Source organism: Nyctibius grandis, chromosome 6 (genome assembly GCF_013368605.1).
Source record: "Nyctibius grandis isolate bNycGra1 chromosome 6, bNycGra1.pri, whole genome shotgun sequence".
NCBI lineage: Eukaryota > Metazoa > Chordata > Aves > Nyctibiiformes > Nyctibiidae > Nyctibius > Nyctibius grandis.
The window spans coordinates 84409401-84428511 of record NC_090663.1 but is presented as its reverse complement, the minus strand read 5'-3'; the positions used below and the strand labels follow the sequence as shown (position 1 = coordinate 84428511).

The 19111-nt window shown below is 42.0% G+C and overlaps 1 protein-coding gene across 1 annotated transcript in view; it reads left to right on the top strand.

The window, feature by feature from the left end:
- The first annotated feature begins 8542 nt into the window (after positions 1-8542).
- Positions 8543-19111, top strand: part of LOC137665318 (bifunctional heparan sulfate N-deacetylase/N-sulfotransferase 3-like) — a 180781-nt gene continuing 170212 nt past the window's right edge. Inside the window, exon 1 of the mRNA XM_068404193.1 lies at positions 8543-9523. Coding sequence (XP_068260294.1) covers positions 8543-9523 — 981 coding nt within the window. The remainder of the gene's footprint in view (positions 9524-19111) is intronic.

Below are 19111 nucleotides of genomic sequence, written 5' to 3'. Positions count from 1 at the left end.
CCCGCAGGAAGGGAATAGCCCCATCCCCGGGGTGAAGGCTGCAGAGCATCAGTGAGAAACACAGAGGGACTGACTCTGTTTGGGATGGGGTTAGGAAATTCAATGAAGCAAAGCAGCGAGGCTGCAAACGCGCTACTTGGCATCCCTTCAAGATTTTAACCCCGAATTGCCTTGAGAAAATGCAATTGACCTTATGGAATTGCCACCGTTGTGCGCTGCGCTTAAAGCGGTTCGGGAATCGGTCAGATCCCAAACCTGCACGGACAGCGGCAGGGCTGGCAGGCGGTTTCAGTCGCGCTTCCCCTCAGCGCCGGTGCAGGAGGGACTGGCTGAATTTTTTTTTTTTGGAGAAGCAAAAAACAAAAGAATATTTAAAATAAGGGGTAAAGAAAACCCCACACCAGAGGGAGTTTGCGGCGTGCAGGAGCCGCGGCCCTCGGTCCCCCGTGAAGGAGGCGCCGCAGGTGCCGTGTGTGTGCGGGAGCGGCCGCCACGGCTCGCTGAGGGCAGGAGGAGCCCGAGAGCCCGGCCCCCGCCCCGCCCCGCCGCCCCCGGCCCGGCCCGGCCGAGCCTCCCGAGGAGGAGGCGGAGGCGGCAACCAGCGAGCGGCGGCGCCGCTGCGGCCCGTGGCGGGGAGGCGGCGCGGCGGAGCCCCCGCCCGCCCCTGGCCGGTGAGCGCGGGAGCGGCGGCGCGGCGCCTCCTCCGGGAGGGCGAGGCGAGGCGGGCGGGCGGCGCTGGCAGCTCCGGGCGGGCAGCCCCGCCGCACCTCCCGCGGGCTGGGGCCGCCGCTGGGGCGGTGCCGCGCCGCGCTCCCCGCGCCCGCTGGGTGCAGCCGCCTCTCCCCGGAGGAGCCTCCGCCGCGCCCTGCGCCCGCCGCCGCCGCCGGAGGAGAGCGGGAGCTGCGGCGGCCGAGTGGCGGGCGCTCGCCCTCGGGCGGGCCCCGGGGCGGCGGCATGTCGGCGGAGCGCGCCTGGAGGTAACGGTCTCCCGGCTCCGCGGGCGGGCGGTGCGCGCTTGCTTCCCCCGTCCGCGCCGCGGTCTCCCCCGCTCCCCCGCAAAGTTGTTTCCGCCGGCCGGGCGCTGGCCGAGCCGCTCCGGAGGGGGCTGCGGCACCGCCCGCCCCGCCCGGCCCGGGAGCGCGGCTGGACGGGGCGGCTGCCCGGTCTGGGGCGGGGGGAGGCAGCACTGCCGGGGCTCCGTCCCCCGACACACGGGCGCGTCCCTGTGCGTGGGGGAGCGTTTTCGGGGTGGTTTGCTGATGTTTCGTTGGGTTTGGGTTTGTTCTTGTTCTCTAGTAGCTCACTTAGCATCCGCCTGCCCGGTGCGGTACCCACACCAGCCCTTCGGCTGCTCGGGCTCCTTTTTCCCTTTCTCCGCTCCGCCAGGGCTTTTTCTGCGCGACGCTGTTGCCCTCTAGTGTCTGCGGCCGTTGGTAGTTTGCTGTGTTGGGGACAAAATGAGTTATCATAGTGCAGTGATTATTAATAACTTCAGGTGTTCAGAGCTACTTGGGTGCCAAATGTCCCATGCAGAAGGAGGTGTGTGTTACTGCTCGTTTCAACCGTCACATGAAACCTTTGCGAAATGGCAGAAAACTTTTATGTTATTTAATTCGCTACTTGATGTGCTAGATAATTGCTTCAGGTTTTGGTGTGGTGGTTTGTTTTTTTTTTTTAATAAAATGGGAAGTGGAAGAAATAGGGTGTCTGTCACTGTCAGCATCACCACTCAGGTCTGTCAGAAGGACTGGTAATGAACAACTCTTTACTCTTGGCTCGTGCTTGGCAGTTGTGGGAGAAAAGAGAGGGGGAAGTAATGGTGTGAGCATGGACAAGAGAATGTGCTGTACCTTTATCTTAAAGAGCTTGGGCAAATCATTTAGTCTTTAGGTAGTGATGGTTCTGCAAGTGCTGAAAAATAATAAGGTTTGTCTCAGGAAAATTGTATGAGATGTGATGTGTTTTAAGATCTTCAGGTAGAAAGTGTTGTATGGAGGTAAAGTAGTAATTTGAAGACCAAACCCAACTTCTGTACTCTGTTAAAGTCTTCTAAGCCTTCTTTTAAAGTATTTTAAAATACCATATATATAATCTTCATAAATGTCTTTTAAAGACAAATTGATACATGAATTCCTATCCTTTAAGGTTCTCTGGTTATGCATGAAGCAGTACAGCATGGAGCTAAGGATAACATAGGTATGATAGCAACTGAAAACTGCTTGCTCCAAGGACTTGAAAAAGCAGATCTACCAGAACTGTTGTTCTGCCTAAGCCATTCCTTTTTTTCCCCACAATGTAAGCCCTTCGATGTTCACACATTACAGGGTTTGTTATGGGATACTAAAGGGTCTCAATGACTTCACTTGACAGCTCATGTCTCATATCACCATCTTCTCAACTTGAAAATGTCTTCTTAATATGCAGTCATAAGATCTCATTCTCAGCCTGGATTTGCTGGCTGAGTTATCGCTGCTTGAATACTTCAGTCAGTAGAATAATGTTGTGAGTAGCGTACTCCGTGTTTGGAGACCTGTTCATAGCTTCATAATCGATTTAAAAAGCTGAGCACCACCATCCATCCCAGGTTTGGTTACTGCTTCCTACCGTGTCATTCGTGTATCCAAAGATTTCCATTTTAGTCACGCCAATGTAATGGCTTCAGAATACTTCCTTTAAGGACGTATTTCGTAGTGCCTGGCCAAAGCAGGCTTTTATGTTCAAAGCAATTAAACAGCATTCTAATCAGTGTAGATTTAAAAGCCCGTATCAATATGCTGAACACTATGTCTGGTTTTTGTCCATTCTTCATTTAAAACTCATCCTTCGTTTAATATCTCAGCAGTATGTTCCCAGCACTGTGGGTAGCGGACAGTTTTGTGAAGAACAGAACCAGAATATAATGATGGGGATTATTAGAAGAGGAGAGAGAGAGATTTAAAAATATGTCCAGGTATATGTAACCGGACAGATGTGATGTAGCTGAATAATATTGATGACTACTCCATCCTGAACGTGCTCCATTTTTTGGCAGTTCTTGATGAAAAGGATTTTTGTTACCCTTCAACAATATTTTTGTCTGCCTGTGTATAAGTATGACACAACTTTATTGTTTCTAATCAGGGGTCACAGTAAGCAGTTGCCCTTGCACGGGCCTGAGGTAAGACTAAACCGTGTTTTTTAGCTGGGCTTTGAAGAATGGGATTTCAGAGCAATTTCTCATTTGCTTGTGGATATTATAGCTCAGCCCATTGTTTTAATCTTGATAGTTTTTAACACAACTGAATTCAAGAAAAATGTTTCTTGTGGTTTTAAGAATCTTGTTGATATTCGTGATACAACTTTAATAGATTTTTTTTTAATGGTACGCAGTTCTATGTGTCTGTCTCTATGTGAGTACCAGGTCTGCTATTTGAGCATTTATTCATTACTGTATGATGGTGTGAACCTGAAATTGATATTATTTGAGGGATTTTTTTTTTTTCAGTTCCAGAAAATATAAATACCAGTTATGAAACTGAATGATCAGAACCACATTTCTTTTCAACTGCTGAATCTAGAAAATAGTCTGTTTCTGCTGTGCAGAAGAGCCAGTCGTACAAAGCCCATGGAAAGGAGCTGTGTGCACCAGGAGAGTCTTAGTGCAAAAAATATACCACCGAGGGCACAATATTGGCAGGGTTGCCTTGACACTCGCAGAGCAGAGACTGTCAGCGGCCGCACGAGAGTCTGAGCCCAGGGACTGGGTTCCAGGCAGACGGCAAAGGCTTCTGGGGGGGCTGCTTTGGTGTTTATTGTATAAATTTTTCTGCCAGAAAACACAAAAATCAAGACTTATGATTTCACGTTCTTTATGTTCACTTACTGCATCTCATCAGTAGGCCAAGTCCCCAGGCAGTGTTGCCTCAGGTAAATATTTCCATTGGGGTTATTGAGCTGATGTGATTTATAGAAGCCAAGAATCTGGTCATTACGCTTAGCAATGAAACAGCAAACTAAAGAAAGCTGCAAATGGTGGGAACTCACCAGACTCCTTATGGTGCGTGCAATTCAGCTCTTCTGAGTTCATCACAGTAATTGTTCTCTCCTCAGTACTACCTTGTTAGTGAATTAAAAAACAAACAAACAACCCCCCCCAAACAAAACAAAACAAAAAAACCCAAACAAAACAAATTTTCAAAACCCAAACAAACCCACAGTTGAAGATCTCTTTTTCTAATGCATGTGTTTCATGCTGGCTGTCTGAAGATACCTGTGACTGTGACTACCCAGCAGTGCTGCTTAGAATTGGAAATCTTCCAATTAATAAGGTCATACTTATTTCCTGCACCCACAAGATTTTCATGTGAACTAGTCCTGGGCTGCAGAAATCCCTTCTACAGTAGATAAGAGTGATATTGAGCCTTGCTGTACTCAGAATAAAATGCAAAACTTATTTCTGTGACTCAGCTTTCTCTTAGTAAGATCTTCTCCTCCCTAGTGAGTGCACAAGTTAAAAACAAAACTCTGAATATTCAGAGATGCTAATTTTCACATTAAGGAGGCATCTGGATACCTCATACTTGGAACAACAGAGGTAAAAGGTTCTGGTCTGAATTTTCAGATGGCGGCATGAAAATGCAAAATTCTGTAGATCAGATGCAGATTCGTCTAGAACCATAAGGTTCTAGATGAAGAACAACGAGGCAGCTTTTATTGCTTCAGACAGTGAAAAAATACCATACAAATTATTTTAGAGGTAAAACTTATGTCAACATCACCTTTGTGGAACATTGGATCATATATGTCTGACACCTGCTTTCAAGTGCTCTGAGATCTAGGTGGGACCATACCCTCCTTTCACTGAACTCCACATGACCCCATTGAAATCAATGAGCTCAGACTGCTGGTGTTATCTGTGGGTCTTTTTTAGGGGTTTTCACTGAAACAATACTAACAAGCTTGAACTCTTGTGAAGAGTTTCTACACCCTTTGATTATTTTTTTTTCTTTAAGGCTTTTTCTTATACCTGGATTTTTTTTTTGTATTAGAGTTCAAGCTATCATGATTTCTTCGTTCTTTTGTAAAATACTGTATTCTTTGTCATGAAAATAAGACTCCATAAGTACTGTCCTGTTCTGACATGCTGCTTCTAACGGCTTACCCACTGTTGATACGTTCTGAATTACGCCCTTTGTCTGGTTTTACTGTTGAAAGTGGTAGCGGACAAGGACCATGTTCCCTGAAGCCATGCCTGAAGTTGTGATAAAGGTCACTGTAGTGGTCTTGGTCGGTCCCAGGGTGTGTTGTGGGTGATGCACCCCAAAGATCCCTATACCACTGTCAAGTTCGGTGCGTGATGAGTTATTTTAGCATGGTGCAGTAAGATAGCAGTGGAATATCTAGCAAGTCCTGTTGCTCAGAGTAAAATGCTGCTGTTTCTCTAGGAAAGCAACTGTACCTTGTCAAGGCTTTTAAACTATTTTGATATTATTAAATGCATGTTCTCTTTGTGGTTTTTTTTTTCTTTCTGTGTTCTTTTGAATTCTTGCCATGCAAAACTGTCTTTAAATAAGCTAAAATTACGTAAGCATCAAGCTGATTTGAGAGAGCATGCATTTAAAACTTGCACCTAGTTCTGTTCCGTTCCCCTTCCCGCCTGTCTTCAGTGGTGAGGGTGCCAAGTCTGTCTGTGTCCTGCTGGGTCTCAGAGAATTCCTCATTCCTCAGAGTCAAACCTCGCATCTGTCTTGGCATTTCCATCCTTACAGCTGCAGTCTGTAGCCCCAGGAGGTACCTGCAATTAGGAGATAAGGATAAAATGACAGAGGTTTTCTTGAAGAAAACACATGTTTCTGGGCTGGCTCCAGATTTTCTGCTCCATGGAATGGCATCAGGAACTGCGTCCTTGCTGCAAGTGTTTCAAGTACTCCTGCTGCTTACTTTAGCAGCCCTTGGGTTGCAGCCCTTCTGTAATAGCTCATTCAAACGACTCTCTCTGATCAGCCCTTTCTTGCCGTGAGCTTAGGTCGCTGTAAATTTTTCCTGCCCCAGGCAGGATTCTCAGGTTCAGGTGACTGTCTGGTCAGAAACGTAGGCTGGTGAAGAAAGAACCTTCTAAAGCATGCTGCTGGGAGCTTCCTCTCGGTAGGACTTCGGTGGTTTCTGTCATAAGAATAGGGGTATTTTAGGGCCATGTTAGAGGAGCTTAGGGCTAAAAGCAGCAGGCAAACATTCTGCTTGTTGGTTGGGTGGTGGCTGACTTTGTGTCATTCAAAGAAGTGTTTCCTTGTACTTCTGTCAGCAAGAGTTGTGCTTTGCAGGCTTGCGGCTCTTCTCTGTGTAAACCAGGCCTGAGCTCTGTGTGGGGTGAGCCAGCCAGGTGTGTGGTTGTTGGAGATAAGTAGGCACACGTACAGCTTTGCTACAGAATGCAGAAAGTGTTAACTTCAGCCGCTAAAATGATGAGTTTCTTGGCATTCAGACAGCTGCGTTGGAAATGCAAAATTAAGAGAATCCTTTGTGTGTGCAATGAAAAAACATCTGTCTGGAAATGTCTTTCTGGTTTTACTCATTCAGGATGGAGCTCCTCCTTTGTCAGAAGGTGAAGAGAGTAGAAAGCATCCAGGAAGCAGGCTTGTCTGGTGAGATGCAGGTTTAAAGGGGATCTTAATTCTGAATGAGACAGCTTACATACGCTTACTCTTGGTGCTTAGTTTTGCCATTTTGATAAACAGGATGCCATGTAGTTTCTCTCTTTCCCCTTATCTCATTTTTCTACTAATTTATTTTTACTTTGTGCTCATCATGTACCTGGCACTGGGAGGATCAATCTTTAGGATTTAATTAAAGTTGTGGAAGTTACACAGGTGCTGTTAAGTACATCTTATTTTTTAACTTTTTTGGAAAACCTGGAGTGAAAGGCCACCTTCTTCACAGTGTAGGATGAGCAGCTCTTGTGAAGTGGCCCAAGTACATGACATTTTGTTTGGTTTTGTCTGTTGCTTGTTTGGGTTTTGTTTTTGCAACAATGTAATTGATCTTTTATATACTTCAGTTTCTTTTGCATCAGAGGCTGACCGTATTTCTTCTATTAATCATCTGCTCCCTGATTCCGTACTGAAGGCTGTCAGCCATTCTAGGAATCAAAATTTCTAACAAAAACCCAGTAAGCCTCAGAAAGTACAAAACATGGGATGGAGCTTGAGTAGATATCATTTGTTATCATAATCTCTCAAGAAAAATTAATTGTGTCTGTCAATCTGTACAGAAAAGTTCATATTTGATATTGGTTATACTTTTGGAGCTTCTTGGTATTCACTTTTTAAGCCCTTTTTTTAAAAAAAAAAAACTGAGCATGGAAGGGCGAAGCACTCAGTCGGGAATTGACCATGTTAACGTTACACACGTAGCTTATCCGAGTCCCAATTACAAATGGGAATGGACGTGTACTACATTGTGAAGTTACAATAGCATGTTCTAGATCTTCAGACCCTTAGTATTTTCCGAAATCTGCTTTTAACCTTCCTTTATAACTTATGGTACTTAATTATTTTATGCTGGTCACATTGTTCAGTTGTTTTACAAGAAACTTTTGACAGCAGTTGTACTGTTGGGTTGAAAAATTACTGCTTTCCTTAGGTACCAGTTAGAGCATAAGTATATCCTTAGGTGATCTGCCTCTTAAGGGAGCTTTTGATTTATTACTCTCTTTTCTCAAATTTAAGAGCTGGATTATTTTATGCTTTTTTAATACAAAGAAATGCAAAGTGCTTCCAACAATCTGCAAAACACTACACAGTCCAGTAAAATGCTATTTGTTTACTTCTGATTTTTCTTGCAACATGAAAAAGTGTAGTTTTGTTTTAAAAATACTCCAATAATACATGTAATATAAAGTATATCAGTATGTATGTATACAACAGAGTTAAAATATTCATGTTTTGTTAAGAACTTCTTGGTTCTTCAAAAATTAATACGAGACAGAATTTGTTTAATCATGTAGACTGATGTTCCCCCAACTTCTTAGGGGTGGAAGGAGGAAGGTTGTACGTTTTCTTCAATGTTTAAGTTGTCAGCAATTGTCTACTTGGAGTTAACTTTTATCTTTGGGTAAAAAATTTTCAGAAAAACACCATATCTTGCTTTTCAGGACCTCCTGGGTGTACCCTCTTTTACTTGATCCTCTGTAGTAAGGAGCCTGTGAGATTTAGAGACATTCAAACGCACGTGGCAACTAGTGGGAGCAGGAAGAAATAACACTACTAATGCAAAATTTCAAACAGAAACTATCAAAGTTGAGCCGTTCATTCCCAAACCTCTGTTTGGCCGTGGTTTCTTTGCTCACCGTTAGTTTAAGCGTGATGATACTTCACAAGTGTGATGCCTCAATTAAATCTCTGATTTTTCTTTTCTTCTAGACTATACCTTCTGTAAAGCTTTGTGGAAGATAAATGTGGGTGCTGCAATGGTGACATAAATATTTCAGAGGACTGGAACAAGTTGTTGGGAATCTGTGTTTGTTTTTAATGCTACTGTCAAGAACAATCTAAGGCAAGTAAACAACATGAGTTTTGTCATGAAACTTCACAGACATTTTCAAAGAACAGTTATTTTGCTGGCCACTTTTTGTATGGTGAGCATAGTTATTTCTGCATACTACTTGTATAATGGCTACAAACAGGAGAATGAACTTTCTGAAATCCCTACAGAAGTGGAATGTGGTGATCTTCAACTGTTGCCGTACAAGCTGATGGAGATGAAGACCGTGAAGCCTATAGATCCCCTGAGGACAGATCTTGTAGTCCTGGTGTTTGTGGAAAGTCAGTACTCAACATTAGGCCAAGATATAATAACCATTTTAGAATCTAGCAGATTTCAGTTTCACATTGAGATTGCACCTGGGAAAGGTGACCTCCCAGTGCTTATAGACAAAAATAAAGGCAAATATGCTCTCATAGTATATGAAAATATTCTAAAGTATGTGAATATGGACTCTTGGAACAGAGGCCTTCTAGATAAGTACTGTATAGAATATGGTGTAGGTGTTATTGGATTTCACAAAGGCAATGAGAACAGCTTGCAGAGCTTTCAGTTGAAGGGCTTTCCTTTCCATGTCCACAGCAATCTGGGTATTAAGGACTGTTGCATTAACCCTCATTCCCCACTGCTCCATGTGACTAAATCTTCTAAGCTTGAGAAGGGTCCCTTGCTTGGAAATGACTGGGCGGTTTTCCAGATTAATCATACAGCTTATCAACCAGTGATATTTGCAAAAGTAAAGACGCCAGAAATCCTTTCACCACCTGCTGCTAAAAGTGCTCTCCATGCCACAGTAATTCATGACCTGGGACTCCACGATGGGATTCAACGAGTCCTTTTCGGCAATAACTTGAATTTTTGGCTGCACAAGCTGATTTTCATAGATGCCATCTCTTTCCTGTCTGGAAAGAAGCTCAGACTGTCCTTGGATAGGTACATTCTGGTTGACATAGATGACATCTTTGTTGGGAAGGAGGGAACAAGAATGAACACCAACGATGTACAGGTAAAGTATGTGCACAAACTAATGGTCATTACAGCAAAGTGCCTTTTTTTTTAATCTTAAAGTGAACAGTTATTAATAGTTGGAACTCATGGAGGATGCAGATCAGTAAGTAGCAATGCAAACTGTTTGGGCCTTGAGAGAGAAGCTAGTCTGTCTGGCTTTGAGTAGTCACTGATTCCAGGTGTAGCAGTTCCTTCAACCTCCAGGCTGGAGGACAGTCTGTCCAGTGTCACTTCTACATGTACTAGAAAAGAATGTAAGATAAGACAATTCACTGGTTACTGTCACTTACTTTCAAGTGACACGCAAGCCCCTGCTGCGCTAAGTTCTACAAACGGGTTGGTGGGCACCTCTGAGTTCTGTTCCCTTTACTATATATGGAAAATAGTCTCCCAAAGGAAATTAAAGACAGCTAGTTGCTAAGTAACTGATAAAGAGAAGGGGGTAAGAGTGGTGGTGTTCTCACACACACCGTACCCCACTCAACGTGCACAATTCTAAACCTAATTGCAGAGTGTTTAACTCTCTGGTCTGATGATGGCATCTATCTAAGCCCATGCTTCAGTGGCATTTGAAAAAAAAGCACAAGACTTCAGGGCTGGACCCAAGAGCTATTCATATGTAATGTGCATGTTGCCAGTCTTACAAGCAGGAGGTAAATGTGGTGAGCAAAAGTAAATGTCAACATAAATTTTGAAGAATAGACTGAATTATTAGCTGTTTGAAATAGATTTCAGATGTCAGGAGTTGGTTGCAGCATTTCACCTTTCTTATCTCTATTTTATGGCTTGCAAGCAAGGTTTGTGTTAATATTGGTCTTAAAAGGTTGTTCTCTCACTAAATGACTTGACAATTTCCATTTTAACATTTTAAGTTGTACATTCCTGAAGGTCATTTTTCACCCTCTGTTGTGCTGTTCAAGTGAGGTGGTAGTTATGGGTCACAAGGAGTAACATCTTAACATTATTCCTTGCTGCATACCTCGCTTTCTCTTTGTGAAGAGTGTTGTTACAAGGCAGGTAGTTAGAGGTCACCTTGCAAAACTGGTACTTGGTCTAGAAGCCAAAAATCTGCAAGATCCTGGTTGTTGCCCTGTTTGTGCTAAAAGTAAGGGAGAGTGTTTTGTTAGAGCTTTCATAATGGAAAGAGGAACTGGGAAAAGACAAGGCCACAACAGTGCTTCGTGCAGTTGATGGTCATTTTTGTTTTGTTTTTAACTAGGTTTTTGTTTTTTCAGTGCTGATATATTTGTCAAGCTGCAGTAACCTTGCATATATTGCTTCCTTAAACAAAAGGTTTGAACTTGTAGTTACACTTTAATTTGCTTTAAAATCGCAGCATACACGCTTTTCCAAACATTCTCTGCACATGCAGTTATAAATAAGATTTACCTCCTAGATAGTAGGTCTTTTCCTTATGCAAACAAGTTGCATGAGAGAGAGCTGGAATAAAGGTGAAACTCAGTAAATGGAGTTACTGTGTAGAACCTGATGGCAGCACTTGAGTTGGGTGGGTGAGTATGCTTTGAAAATCTCCAGGGTGCTGACTCAAATTGCAGGAAACACGTAAGGTCTCACCCTCATCACTGGCAAAACTCCTGTTGTTCTGCAGAAGCAGCAGTTTCTGGTAACAAAGATATGTAAAATAAAACCTGAATAAATCTCTCGCTGTGCTGCGCAGTAGCAGTTTGAAACACTGTGCTTTGTGTTGTTTCTACTTGTGAGTGACACCTTAGGATTGTCATTTTAGGATAAGCTGGGATGATTAATTGCCAGAATTACTTACCAGAAACAGGAGTCTATTGAGACAAATTTGATTAAAGCAGATACAAAAGGATAAACTGTATTGTTTTGGGAGAATAATTTGCAGTATGTCAGAATGTTATCTTCCCAAAATAAAACTGTCAAATGAAACAGAAATAATATCAAAGTGAAAATAACTTTTAAGTAGGATAATTTCCTTTATACAGAACTGTATTCTGAAGCAGTGAAATCTGAAAAAGTGTTCCCTTCTGATTCTTCATCTACTTAAAGTTAAAACGTTCTATTAAACGTGTTGTTAGGGCTGTCAGATGCAATGCGTCTTCATTACTATTAATATCAAAGGAGTTATCCTCTGTGGCACAATGACATGTAGAAGGAATGAAAGAAAATCAATTTGTAGTAGTTGAAAATCCGTTATTGTAAAGTATATTTGCGGATAAATGACATCCTATTAAGCAGGAGTGTTTTACTGAGTTCTGCTGCATTGACTGTGACAGAGAATCATGCACTGCAAGTGTGAAAATAGGTTGCTAATGTAGACTTTGTGTAATTTCGGTGCTCAAGATTAACTCATTTCTACTAAGCTTACATTTTAAATACTAGCAATATAGAATTGAGTACAATGCTTTTTTTGTCTTTTAATTTTGTTTGACATGTCTCCTATTTAATATTTTCTGGATATACTCACATCTGGTGGGACTGTGAGCTTGCTGAGAGTAAGGGGAATGTTTCTACGTGTGCTCTGTTAATGCAAAGTAACCCAAAGCACTTCAGAAAGCTCCCAACATCCAGAGAACCTCTAAGACTGGTTCTGTCCATTTCTGGATAGGACAGAGTTCAGAAACTGGAGGGTTAATGCAGAACTGATAGCAAAAATAATCACTCATCGATGATTCCCTGCCTAAGTCAGGAAGGCAGCATTTTTCTTGGGTCTTCTCAGAAGAAGGCTTCTCTCTGTTGGGTGTAGAGAACCTAGGTTCACTTTAGAAGGACTGATTCGTTAAGCCCCTGAAGTTCAGGCACAAGTTAGGTGAGCAAGTTGGAAGCTGTGTCTGTACTGTTCTTTGTTTGTAAGAGTTACCATGGAGGGCCAGCGTAACAAAAGGTGTCCTGTAGGGTTGAAGTACAGGGTAGTTGTTACACTGCAATTCACAGAACCGCAGAATGGCTGAGGTTGGAAGGCCCCTCTGGAGGTCAGCTGGTCCAGCCCCCTCCTCAAGCAGGGCCATGTCCGGGCGCCTTTTGACTGTCTGCAAGGAGGGAGATCCTGATTGCATGTAAGATCAGGTTTTCAAGGGAATTCCTTCTTCAGATGCCTAAATGAAATTTGCAAAGTGGCCAAAATAGTTAATATTTGGATGTTAGGCTAAACTGCCCCTTCTTTAAAGTTTGGGAATTGGAGCTGAGCACTTATGAATATTGCTGTCATAGGGTTAAATGGTAATTTTTTGTCAGTGTTATATATTGACCTCAGAAGAGGGCAAGTCAAAAGCAAACCCTCTAAAATGAGTGTCTCTAAAGATGAGGCAAAGTGGTGGTACTTCAGCTTGAGTATCTATAGTGTCAGGGACACAAGTGTAAAGAGCTCTTCTGAAAATCTTTTGACATAGGTTATCAACCTAAATCCTGTAGAACTAATAAATGATTTGTTTTAATAAACAACAGATGAAGTTTATCTAGTTTCACCACAACTTCTTCAATTAAAAAAAAAAGACCCAGACAACCTGAAACTGTACTTCAGAGTTTTAGTCTACCTGATTGTTACAATTTGCCTGTCACTTGTATAAAACCTGGACTGATAGAACATAGTTCTTCAGTGTAACATACTGAGTAGCTGTCACTGTGCATCAGCAATAACCATCCATCTTCATATTTATTTACTTCCTCTGGTATAATAGAAATAATGGAAGAGAACATTTTCATAGTCTAATTGCCTCCCACTTTGAAAATAAGCTTGGTAATGTCATCTCAATGTTCATTTTTCAGTAATTTTTTTTTCTTTCCTAATGTCTGTCAGGCAGGAGGGACCATTATGCTGTGACAATGTTATATTTTATTTTCCTTGTGTCTTTTAGAAGACTAAGAGCCCGTGCAGTGCAAGTAATTAATTTAAATGGACATATAGAGAAAATCTATCTAGATATCCACAGAATAAGTTCATCTTAATAGACCATGATTGTACTGGCTGACAGTCTACTAATTTAATATCTTTTTTTTTGTTGTTACAGTTACTCTTTGTGAAATTTTTATGACTATAAAACGTTGAGATTTTTCCAAGGGAAAAGCAACTGATAATAGGGGGAAAACTAAATATGATTTTTTTCCTGTTGACAGTTTGTGCCGTGCTGGTGGTCTAGGCAGTAAGTAGATCCACCTTTTCCTTCATTTCTCCAATACATACGCTTTCTGTATTTCCTGAGAGTTGGTCACATTTTCAAAATGAAAAATTAGAACACTGTGAAATTGTTTTTTCCAAATAATTAACTGTGTGATCTCCTCTTGACTGTCCTGTCCTTGGTGTGCTTTTCAAATGAGACATTTTGAATTGAAGTCAAGATGAGGATCTCTTCACTTTCTTCATGTAAGCCTAATCTTTTTCTACACTTGTAATTATTCTTTCATAATTGCCAAGGAAAAAGCTTCGTATTAACCATATCCATTACTGGGAGGGGGATAATATATCTTTTTTTCCTGTTCTATTTTATGAGCACTTAGGCAATGCATCTGTTAGTACATGTGCATTGAAATGGGCAATACAAGCTTGAATCTGCAGTCTGTCGGCATTAGAGTCATTGAAGAATTGGACAGCAAGAGCTGTCTTCTTTGTGCATCATCTGTGCCAAACAGCGTTCTGATAGTGGAGAGGATTTAGCCAGAAAGAATAAATTTGTAGCATTTCAGTCTCCATCACTTCCACAGTCTGTCATCTTTCCCAGATTTTGAAGTTTATAATGTAGACATCTGTATCGGAGCTAGTGCTCTAACTTTCCATAGTAGACAACACAGAAAATTAGCTCAACTTTAGGCAGGCACTGGTTAAGTGAGTTGCACCTTAGAAGTATGTATTTGTTTTTTGGTTCATAAAATACTTCTGGAGTGACAACGATCAAATATAAATATTTGCATTTGGTCAGATCAATCTTCTTCCATGTTCCAAAACCAGTGCTGTCACTTTTTGTTATTTCCTTAGTGCATCAGTGACCTAATCTTTCATTTAATATAATTTACTTTTGTTTAATAACAGATTTCTCCCCTAAAAGCTAATTGTTTATTCCCTATATTACAAATTCGTCCACATTAGTCAGCACAGCTTACATGACTACAGTTGTTTAAAACCCATCAAGTGTCTTTTCGCCCTGTGTAGCACATGTGGAAAGAAATCAGAACTTCCCATGGTATAAGTGTGCCACTTGGATATAAATTTTAAAAATACAGTGACATATCTTTTCAGTTACTCTTGCATAGGAATGACCGAAATATTTGCCTCAGAAGAGAGGCTTAGATGTGTTTTGTGTTAAGGCAAATGCCTAAAAGGTGCCAGAAAGCCTGAACAGTTAAGACCCAGGATGGTTCCTGTCACAGGAGGAAGTCTAATTCTGCAGGTTAATTGCTGCTTTATCTAGAGGATCAAGGTATCATGCAGGTTATTTCTTTAGTGAAGGTTAGCAGTGAAGAAATGATAGATGTGTCTTCGAATGTTTCAGTTGCAGAACCACCAGAGATACTCACATCTATTCAGTTGCACTGAGCCGTAAATCTTTCCCTTGGGGAGATTCAAAAAATCTTTTTAATCACCTCTTTAAATGACATAATGGATTAGTTATTAAGAACTTCTGTTCTGATAAATCATTTTACATTCCCCATCTATTAGCCATAGTACCTTTGTGCCGTTGTTCAATATGCTTCTTATGTGTGTACATATGTTCTTCCTTAATTTGACATGAAGCTCCTGAGGTATTTTATATTGACCTGGCTGAAACAATAAGTAAAAAGTACATTCTGCTCTTAAAAAGGGGCAAAGAAAAGGAGTATTAACAACTGTGGTGTTTCTGTAGCTGGCTGATGCCCTAGGAAGACTGATTTAACTTCTTGAGTGAATTGTTTCCAATACAGTAGTGTGGAATATTATGCACTGTAAGGCAGAAGAAATTAGAATTAGATCTCAGAACTGAAATATAACTTTAAAACAAGTTATAAAAATGGTTTTATATATTTTATGGGCTGCTAGCAGCATATAGAACACTTTACCAGTCAATCATCTTAACATTTAACTTCTAAAAGCAATTTGGTTTATGTAGCAGCTTCTGTGAATTTTAATCTAGTACAATTGATACAACTGCTGCTTGATACAGCCCAGCTTTTGTTCTTAAAAGGAGTGCGCTGATGTTTGAAACAGCTGGATAAAAGTCCTCAACCGGAGGAGGGAGGCTGCGGAGGGGTGATGGGGACGCAGGAGAGCTGGCTCTGCCTCGGGTACAATGCTTCTGGGACTGCCAGGACAATGCTGGGAGCTCCACGTGTGCTTCCTCCTCCTGTTCCGCACCTGCGTAGAGCTAGATACAACCAACCCCCATGGAATAAGCTTGGCGCCAAGATTAATTTTACAGCTTCTGCGTGGTGTATGAAGACAAAAACCTTGTGTGGTAACTGTGTGTCTAATAACGGCCAAGTTCCATATTGTATCTCTGTGGGCTGCCAGGCAAACAGAGAGGAGGCTGCCTTGTGTGCTCGAACGCTCCTGGTCCGTGCCTTATGTTGATACACACATAGGGATTGTATGTGGGAAGGGCTGAGGTTCAGAAATGTTTGCACACACATCGCTGCCTGCTTCCCTGGGGCAGTGGGATGAGCACGGCTCTCTGTAGGAGATCTGTCAAGAGAGCGTGTATGTCAGATAGCAACACTGGCATGCTCTGTAGATACACAAGAATCCGTACTTATGCCAAAATGGTAACTACACTTCCCCATTCTTACTAGTTGGCTTCACTATCCACATCATTCATCTGTACAACACTTCTCAGGCACAGCAGCTGTAAGAAGATGCCCTGTATCTAAGCCATCTTGCTCTGCACTGAAGATGTGAAAGAAAGCGAACACTGATTGACCAGAGGATGTTCTTTCTAGCACAGAGTCGATTCCTGTTAGCAGTTTTAAGTGTGAGGAGGCTTATGCTGCCAGTGCTGTGTCTGTTATGAGGAAACTAAATTGTGGTCTTCATTCCCATCATTCCTGTTAGTTCAGTGTTTCTCGTTAGTTCTGCATTTGGTGGAATTCGTGGCTTGGCTTGTTTGGTTTGTCGGTGTGTTAGAATTGTTGTTTTTCTGAAAAATCAATTTTTGGAAAAATAAAGCAGTTGGATGTGGTAGTCCTTAGCTCCTTTGAACCGAGGAGAGTCATCAGGTCCTAGACAGAGAATTTTACCACTCGGTACTGATGTGCTGCAGCCTTTGAGGCCTTTAGCAAAGCAGTTGTATTCTTAAGGAGGACAATATTCTGCATATCTGTTTTCTTGTTTATGCACCTGGGCCTAAAAGATGCCAGGTATTTTCTGTTCCAAAGGAATCCTGTGGAAGTTCTGCACATTCACAGTGTGCACAGTCTGCACTTCAGAAGTGTCTCCCCTGGGAGGGTTGGGTCAGGAGAGCGGTACTGCCCCACGCTCCCGCGTTTGTATTTGTCGACTGCAAAGAAACTTAACTGCTGAGTGCAGAGTCCTCTGGAGCATTAGATATCTCAGAAGGACAAGGCAGATCACTCATCATAAAGCTGTTTATAGCGATTTTTTTCCTCTGCTTAGTTTTGCAGTGCTGGAGTGAGTGAATATCTTTTTTTTTTCTTTCCCCAATTTAAAAGCTGTGCCACTGTGCACTTTCATGCAAGCCTAAATCTTGAAACAGTGATTTTTCAAGGGTTGCGCCATCTCCTCCTGTTATGAATTCAGTGGCACGAAGAGAAAGAGAAGAGAAATCCATCTCAGTTGCAGCTTTTTTCCTGTCAAAGAGGCTGCAGAAACTGCTGCTTGGCATGGTGGATGCCATGAGATCTATGAGGGAGATGAGAATGATTTGCTTCAGGCCCTTCTACCCCAGCACCAGATTTGACTATTGGTTACACGCTCCCTGGTCCTTGGTCTGTTTTCATGATAGAACCCAAGTAAGGCAATGATGGCTTCTATGAATCCTCTGTTGATTTCCCAAATAAGTAGATTGCACTATGGATTCAGTCATCTACAACTTTCCATGAAATTACAGGGTTGTTTTTTTTTTCATTTTTTTAATCGCCCATATTTCTCTGTAGTGGTGAATACTTTGCTGTCCTTAGGCTGAAAGAACTCTCTTACCAATGGTATCTGCCTTTTGTATTCTGATTCCTGTTCTCAATGGAGCTGTGTGATTCAAGAGCTGTTTATTTCAAACTTAAGCGATTACACTCGTCAGAGATCAAGTGGGCTAACTGAATACTTTCTAACACTGTTTCTGCTTTTTCCCTTGACTTAGTTTATTATGCAGAGACCTCTTTACACTTGAGCGTAAGGCTTCCCTTCCAAAGAAATCCACACAAATGCTTATGTCCACCCAGTGTGCCAGCCTTCAGAGATCATTTTTGGTTCACAGCCATGTAGTTAGCAAGTTCTGTCTTCCTCTGTCTACTTAGAAACTTGTATTTTAAGAATGTAAGTGAGTATTTTCATGGATGAGGTAAAAATGCATGTGATTCTGCAGAGTTTACTTTGAGTGTTGTCAGCATAACCTCAGCTCAGCTCTGTTTGGGTTGATCCATCTGGCTGTGGAAGCAAAACCTGCCTTTCCAAAATTTATGCAGTGAAATGTGTATCAAGACGTATCTACTGGATAATTTGTCTCCACTGAAAAAGCTTTCTCAGTGTTTCGAGGTTTGTATTTTAAAAGCTGGTCATTGTTGCTCACTGAGTAACAACGTCCAGAGAGCAAAAGGAAGCTGAAGAAGGCACTTGCTGGATGTAAATGCACCAGACCAGGGGCAGGGTTCTCTCTCTGCCTGCGGCACGCCTGGAGGCGTAATTAAGAACAGTTATGTGCTGGAACTGCTTTCCAGGCTCCTGGCAGTGTATCCCTCAGCTGTCCTGTCAGTCCCTCTCTGACCAAGAGAACTTGCAGTCTAAGGAAAGAGGCTCTTTTTGTTCTGTGCTTTTTGTTCAAAAAGCGCTTTGATAATACACATAATAATAATGCACTACAGCTTCCCACAGAGCTGTACAGTTTCATCACCGTACTAGTGGCTGCTGCAAGGTTTATTCTGGGCTTTTTCAGATGACAAGTCAGCCATCCAGTCCCTGCTGCTAACAGAATTGAATAAAATTTTCACAACCAACAAATAAAAACGCACTGCAGACAGATCTGGAAATCAAAGCAATTACCTGTAAAACATGATACCAAAATTGGGCCTGTCTTCTTCCCAGGCTTCAGTCACGTCAAGAAGGCACACTGGCAGAAAGAAAAAAGTGAGGGTAGAAGTGGGAAGTGGGACTCTATTTCATTAGTTTCTTTTACAGTACAGCTGCAGGGAAAGTGTCCTTTCTGCTTCCCTGTTTAGTCTGGAAGAAGCCAATGCAACTACATGACTGATTCTTGGTGATTGTGCTTACAAACAAAGTGAAAGAAAAGCAGTTACTTGCCAGTGTGTATCTAATCCCTCACGGATTAACAGTGCCCTATATTATTTCCCATTACAGTTTCTTCTTCTGTGCAAACTTCAGTACTTCTACAAGGCAGAAGTGTTACTCCCTATTTAAAAATCATGTTTGACAGAGCATAAAAACCTTATGACCAATTTTTAAAAATATTTA